At 35.8% G+C, this 7,989-nt stretch overlaps 1 protein-coding gene across 1 annotated transcript; it reads right to left on the bottom strand.

The window, feature by feature from the left end:
* Window positions 1-1,845: 1,845 nt before the first annotated feature.
* On the bottom strand, window positions 1,846-4,361 carry LOC145097638 (putative protein phosphatase 2C 60). The gene is made up of 8 exons (XM_079035257.1): window positions 4,222-4,361; window positions 3,579-3,722; window positions 3,303-3,366; window positions 3,108-3,216; window positions 2,864-3,017; window positions 2,249-2,362; window positions 2,035-2,128; window positions 1,846-1,874 (listed from the first exon to the last, which is right to left on the bottom strand). The coding sequence occupies exons 2-8, from the start codon at window positions 3,693-3,695 to the stop codon at window positions 1,846-1,848; spliced, it is 681 nt and encodes a 226-aa protein (XP_078891383.1). The 5' UTR covers window positions 3,696-3,722; window positions 4,222-4,361.
* Between the last annotated feature and the right edge of the window lie 3,628 nt (window positions 4,362-7,989).

The raw sequence follows: 7,989 nt of genomic DNA, 5'->3' as shown, positions 1-7,989 counted from the left end.
CCTCAAGTCGTGTGCTAGTGATTAACAATAGGCACTACTAGAAAAACAGCCTTTTACGACGCTCATTGCGCGTCGTAAAAGGCTCAAACGACGCGCAAATGCGTGTCAAGGAAGGCCCTGTCATAAAGAGAGACGACGCGCATTTATGACGCTCATTTACGACGCGCATTTACGACACGCAATGCGTATCAAGGAAGGCCCTATCATAAAGGAAGACGACACGCATTCGCGTGTCGTAACCTTATGACACGCGTGTTAATGACACGCAATGCGTATCAAGAAAGCCCCTATCAAGAAAGGCCATGTCATAAATGAAGATGACACACATTTTTGCGTATCATAAATTTAAATGTTTAAAAAAATATTTACAGATTTACTAATTTTCAAATTAAATTTGTATTTAATGTCTCATAATAGAAAATAAATATCATATACAAAAAATACAATCCATTGCATAAAATTTAATGTCATACAAATAAAATACCATAAATAACAAAGATAATTCATTTCACTAATATGTCAAATACAAATAATTATTCCAATAGTGAGTAAATGTTATAAAAAAATGAACTCAAGAGAAGCAGAATATACAATTGCATTATCTAGCTTACTATCTGCCAACAACTCTCCGTGTGTTTGCTTTTTGCTTGAGTCTCGTTTCCTCCAAAACTACTAGATACAATGGCTTGCCTCTTCCTCGTTACTGTAAGCAGAACCGAATTACATTAGATGCTAATGTAATTAATTATGTTGCTAAGGATAAGGGTGGGGCTACTAGAAAGACTTATTTATATTCAGCTAGAACATAAGTATCTTTATGAATCTTAACTAACATGAGAACAAAAGGCTTATGGATGTTAATACATAATAGTTCAGGGGCACAACCGTAAATAAACAATTAAATACTACATGTGGGTTTGTTGTTAGAACAAGGTTGCAAATGCAGCTGTAAACATGCATGAATTATAAACATCATGTAATAAAACTAATTGTATTTTACTCTAAATTCAATAAAACATTACAATTATTCATTTTTTAAAGTCTCAAATCTTTAATCTTGTAATTCATTCCACTTCCATTTGTAGTATGATGAATCTGAACACAGAAGTGAAATGGCAAAGAATTCTTTAGAGAGATATACTCACTATTATGAACGTTGGGCTACTAACCAATCAGTATACAAGGGCATAATTGTAATTTTCTATATATTTTTAAATTTATGTTTCTGATACATAATACTTTGATTCCTTTTTTCACATTAACAGTCGAGGCAAAAAGCACTTGCGGATTTACTGCATATGCAAACAGTTCATGTAAGTTAGAATTCCAATATTTTTTTTGGTAATATTATATTAAAAACTAAAAAGTCTTTTTTTTAGTATTTTATTAGGTTTATTAACATCTGGTAAAATTTCAGCTTGCAAAACTTAGTGAGAGGTAATGCCAACCCAAGACACAGTTGAAATTTATTCTAGAAGTTAGGTTGCAGGTATATGCTTACTTATATTTAAATTTTAATATATTTTTGTTATTCTAAATGATGGTTTCCTATTGCAGATAGTTGAATGTAGGCGTGTGTTAAAATGGACATATGCGTATGGGTATTAGGTTGGGATAAATTCGTAAAATTTAACTGTGTGTATATGATAGGGATGTAGCTTTAGAACAAGTAGAACAATTACAATATTATCCTCCAGGGAACAAATAGACTTACCACTTCAGATGCATCAGGAGTGAGTTCAATAAAAGATCCAACATCCCTGTAACCCTTCTTTCTTCCCAACCCAGGGACTTTTTCTATTCTTCAGCAACCAAGCATCAGTCATAGGATTTTCGACCAATTCCTTATCCTCTATCAATAACACCAAGAAATCCTACACAGATAAAACCATGATTCTGTTAACAATTACTGGTTTATAGTTGTATAAATATACTCTTACTCACCATAGAGGAAATATCATATTTAAACATGTTGACTCTCTTTTCAGTTAACCAGTAATCAAGAAATGGCCCCATAAGTAGAAGGGATCTAGCCTGGATAGGTGTTGTATGTCCCAACAGATTGAAAGAGATTAACAAGTATTTCCTTTTGAGATAATGATGGAAGACAAGTCATCATCTTGTATTCCTATAAGAAATCAGTTGATCACAAACTACATGTGCAACTGCAGGTATACACACACATACAGAGAGAAAGAGAGAGAGAGAGAGAGAGAGAGAGAGAGAGAGAAAGAGAGAGAGAGATAACCTTGGCATGTGTCATTATCTCTTTAACCCAAGAGAAGAAATTATTGTTGTTGATGTTGCACACCAGAAACAAGAGATTGTGAAGAAACCTCTCAGAGGAGCAAGTCCAAGAAACCTGCATAAACTTCAAAGTAAACATACATGTTATATTTTATATTGTGCTTCAACATCTACCAAAGGGTATTGTTGTCTTTTAACAACAATATAGCGGAGAGATTCCATGGTTCCACATTTGAATCTTTAATAACACAAGCTTTGTTGAGAGACCTAAATAATATGAGTCAGGCTATGCTATATTTCTATTCTTTTTAGTTACCAACATGGAAAACTAATGTATTTTTGTAGTAATTGTCTAGCCTTCTATTCTCTATTAGCTCAACTTGATCCATTTCATCACTCTGCTTATAACAGTCATCATGACAAAGACTGACTTTCTATTTGTTAAAAGCAACAACTAGAACTTGAATGGACCCTAAAAACAGGCTCTTACCAACTTCATCTTTCAAAAAAATTTATGCCTTTAACAGCTCTTACATACATACATCAATTCATTGAAACAACTCATTTCATCCAGACATCAGTATATTTGGTGTGTATGAAGGAAGAAAGAAAGTACCTCCTCAGTAGACCAATTATCATTTAGACCTTTTAAATCGTTACCCTTTGGTGACCAAATTAGTCCCTCTATCATGCCATTGAATTGATCCATTTTATTTCCCAATATAGCCAACTCTCTCCAGCCACGTTGTCCACACATCATCTCATCCATTCTGCATAATGATACCAATTTCTTCAGATAACAGACAAGACAAAACAGCCATGTATTTGGTTAGTGTGAATAGATAACATAGAAGAGTAACCTGAGAAAAGATTTCTGGGCAGCAGTTCCAATATCACCAGCAGCATAAGCTTCCTGCTTCAGGACTTGCAGGTGAAGATACTTGGCACAGAACTTAGAGACTGCCTGACCTGAAAGATAAAAAAAAGCTTAGTGATGACACCTTATATATGAAGAAACAAACATGTGTGTATATAATCTATATCCATATGCTTACCTCCATGGCCATCATAAACTCCAAAGAAAGATGTGGAGTTGTCCAAGTCAAGTAAAGCAGCATGCTACCAAACACCTCATATTGACACATAAAATCTTGGTTAATTACTATAGTGATCAATGTTTGGGCTGACTTAAAGTTGTATCATAGAGAGATATAGAGAAAATTCAACAAGATTACAAGAGCATTAAACTATCATACCTTTTTAGAATATAGAAAATCCAAACAGGAACAATAGCTTATATAACTAACAAGTAGCCTATACTAGGGACTTACAGCATCTTCCATTGATGTGCGCCATCCTTGCATGGATGAGCCTTCATATCTCAGTTTCTCATTCTCACCATCGTCGGATGTTTTATCAGTTTTAGGTGTGCTTAGGTAAACCCCCATATCTAGTAATCAACCCGGATGGTAAGCCTAAAATCCCAAAATCATCAATCACAATTACAGAAGTTACAGTTAGATATAAAATTAGACACCACATCTGGCATGCTAAAGAAAAATACAGCTATATCACTTCATATGTACAGTATATTATCAGACACCTAAAACCAGTACAGTTCAGATGCATCATGAAAACACGAAACAAATAAAGGCAACGAAACCAAAACACCAAACAGAAACACAGATTCCAAACGGTCATGCCCTAAAATGCTAAGCCTAATTGAAATTTCAAACAATTATCGAATCAATGGCAAATCTAATGTAATATTAGATATTCCACAAAGTTCAAATCTAGAAAACGAAGATGCTCACATAAAGCCCAATCACGATGGATCAATGATTTCAAAAACAAAATGACAGATTAAGGGTGAATCGAATTGTAAAAATTATCTATTTCTAAGCGATCATCCGAGTGTAATTAAGATCTAAGCCGCATCACAACAAATCAAATATTCAAATTAACGAAACTTACGAGAGATTGGAATTGTCCGTACAGTTTTGTTCCAGTGGCGAACCCCCCAGTCCCCAGAGTACTTGGGTTACTGAATTAGCCCGGGTAAAAAAGGGGGATTGAATTTTGGATGGATTATTTATCGGCCAGGTGGAATACACTTATTGGGTTACATAAAAAAAAATATTGATAATTGTCAACAACTAGAACTTGAAAAACACTAAAAGCAACGGATACAAGATAAGTAAACTCATAACTCAATGGAGTTATGCCTTTAATAGCTGCACTTATCATGTGAGGTGTCTCGGAAGCTAAACTGAAACCTAAATCATAACGATCCTATGTAAAAAAGTTAGAAATAGATATAGTAGATATATAATTGAAACCCTCCCCGACTAGAAAAATTACCTCTCCATGCCCTAAAATGATTGAAAATGATAGTGGAGCGAGTACTCTATGACTACATTCATAATCATCACGGAAGATTGAGGTATCCATAAAATATGAAAAGGAAAAATCATTTTTTACAGAATACTCGCCAATCAGATGACGAATCTAACAAACATAGGAAGGAGAAGTGTGGTGAACCAGAGAGAAGACGAAGGGTGGTGGGTGCCTGGGTGGTTGTCGAGCAGTATGGGGTAGAGAGAGAGAGAGAGAGAGAGAGAGAGTGAGAGAGAGAAAGAGTGACTTGTAGATTAAGACCATGGCGGATGAGGCATTTTATCAAACATGTTGCGTGCATCATCGATTCTTCCCCATTTACTGTATAAGTCGATTTCTCGATTTCTATTTCTCTTTCTCCCATTCTAGTCTCCGACTTTCTGTTGCCGTGATAGAGAGTTTCCTTCCATCGCTGGGATTTGAGTAGTGCCACCACTCCTCCGAAGGCTCTGAGTTTTCTTGGTCTAGGTCACCAGACCTAATGTTGCTGGCAAGGGCAGGCGAGGTGAGATTGCTGGAGATGAGGGGCTCCATCGGCTGGGTAACGCTGGAAAGCGTTGGACGGTGGGGCAGGGCTAGACGGAGGTCAGAGGTGGGAGGCGCCAACACCAAGAGAAACGTCGGAGGTGGGAGAATTTGTCGACGTCGAGAACCGAGAAGAAGAGAAAGGGTTTGTCGAAGTGAGAAGGAGAGAAAGGGAAGTTGAAGAGAAAATGAGCAGTACAGGAGGGCATAATTGGGGCAAGTTCTTGAAAAAAAAGCCCTAGCTACTAGGGAAATTAAAGTGGAGGGAGAAAAAAAAGGAAGGCGGGGATTTTAAGTTTTTGGGATTTCATTTTCCCCGGATGGAACGCGCGTGTTCTATTAAAATTTATAAAGCGACGGTCGTAGACGACACGCAGGTGCCCTCCGTGTTTTTATTTTTTTTTTGTTTAGACACTAATTTTAGGGCACACAAAAATGCGCGTCTGAAATCCTTTAAATTTTGGAAGAGATGACATTATTTTTTAGACACTCACCTTTGCGTATCATAAATCACTGCGTGTCATGGTCCGCGCATCGTAAAAGGCTATTTTTCTTGTAGTGAGGTTTACTCTTGATTAGCTCTTGAAACTCTTCAAGATCTTTAAGACTCGCACTAACCTCTTGACATATAATTTTCTCTCTGTCAAGAAACATTGCTTGACAAACAAATATTCAAGAGTTAGTGTGGTTTCTTATCAAGACAAACACTATTGACAATCGGTCTTAGTTGATCTTTGTTTTATCCAAAACATTACAACTTACCAATTTCAAATGTCCAAGAGTAGAAAACATTTTACTCTACATTTGCTGATATGTCACTCAATATACAATCTTGGAATATGACTCTAAGTTTTGATTTTCGAATGAAGTATGATTCATCTTAATTGATTTAACCATCTCAACAATTCTTGATGCCTCTTCTTAGCCAAACAAATGCACTAAGATGTCCATATAGGATCAAATTGTGATATGGTTTTCATAATCATTAAGATGATCATAAAACACGATACTCAAGTACTCTCCCATCTTTTCAGATTGGAGAAACTTTTGTCTTTATGCCGACTTTGATTCTTCTTATTTGTTCTGCTATACATTAAGACCATTTCAATGACTCAGAATTATACTTAATCTTGTAATCATAACTATATTTACTAACTTTAGTAAACCATAACGAATAGTCTTATCGTTCTTTGTGATAGACCTGACCAACGCACATCCAAGTGCACCCGATTCCCTAGTCCCTCACTTAACTCACATATACATGTGAACAAGGAATTAATCTTAATTTCCCAAAGATAAAGATTCTCATCCATCATACAATACAAGTTGCATGATCTAAGTTTCTGTCTAATTGAAACTTGGGTGATGAAAATCTTCCCTTATTTGGTAAATTTAGACACTACCACAAACGAAAGAATCAAATCCATATTGATAAAATAGAAACATACAAACATCAATTTTCACAAATGTCAATGCAAGGAAATATAAATAAGATAAAAGTCAAAATTTTATTTAATTATAAAAGGTTCGGAAAAACTTTTCCTTACAATGCAATTACATATGAAAACTATGCTAGTACAAATTTCTAAGAAATCTATCATAACTCCTAAGCAGCAGCTCAAAAATCCGTTCATCGAATCAGGCGATCAAAATCCATCTTTTCACGATTAGATTCAGCTCACTCTTCTTTTAAGCTTCCTTTCTTTTCTTTGATCCTACAAAACATCAAAATGCGACCCTGTCACATCATGTATTAAGAATTTCCAAATAGGAACTTAATAGAGTTAGATAGTGGACTTACCTGAAGCAGAGTCAAACTTTTTGACTTTACCATCCTTATGGTCCTTCAAGTACATCACCACTATGAAAAGCAATCATATACATAATCAGTACATACCCAAATATTCCTCATCCCACCAGCTTCCTAGATTCACCATGATTTTCCTAGTCTCGGATATAAATCATGTGCTTTCAGTAGTACGGGCCCAATACTACCTTCCACACCTATTTATACCTTCCTCAAGGACTACCCTGACTCCTCTAAGTCACTCTTCCTAACTAATACATTTCTCAAACTATAAGGTGTCCTACGCACCAAAGAATCCCATAGGGACTCCCTAAGACTCCCTTCCTCACCCCTCTCTGCTATCAACTGCAGAAGGAACTTCTACAAGTACTACCTAACTATTGCATAAACATAATTACATACTACTAGGACTAGATAATTCTTCGAATGAAAGGTCCCACACTACAACGGTTGGACTCAAACAAGAGTTGTGCAATAGATTTAAACCTATCATTCTAAAATTATCCAATCACAATAATATGTAACCCAACGCATTCATCCACTAGTCAGCTAGTACCAACAGAATTTCCTAAAGCACAAAGCATGCAGCATACGAGCATCAGGAAACTCGACTGAAAATATACCCTATACATGTCATCCTAATAAGTAACTAATCTGATACTAGTATACAAATCTAAAAGCTCATATAGATAGGCACATAAAGGCATCTCTCCTAACATTCTATCATGCAATTCTGAGTAGATCCTTAGCCCCTAATCTAGCATAAAGCATATAACTTGTATGGGTATTTTGGGAAGACTTACTTGAGCTCGGTTGATTGCACGCATTACAACCCTTGTCTTTTATTAAAAATACTTAGATTAAAATGTTTCTTTTTGTGAAAAAAATTACCAAACCCTCGATTTGAGTCCAGGCACACCTGAAAATGTGCCCGAATCCCTCAAACCAAGGCTCTGATACCAACTTGTAACGTCCCAAAAATACGGATAAAATTTTGTTCTTAATTTCATTCA

Source organism: Lactuca serriola, chromosome 1 (assembly GCF_051521515.1).
Source record: "Lactuca serriola cultivar US96UC23 chromosome 1, Lser_US96UC23_V15, whole genome shotgun sequence".
NCBI lineage: Eukaryota > Viridiplantae > Streptophyta > Magnoliopsida > Asterales > Asteraceae > Lactuca > Lactuca serriola.
This window is presented reverse-complemented; position numbering and strand designations above follow the sequence as displayed.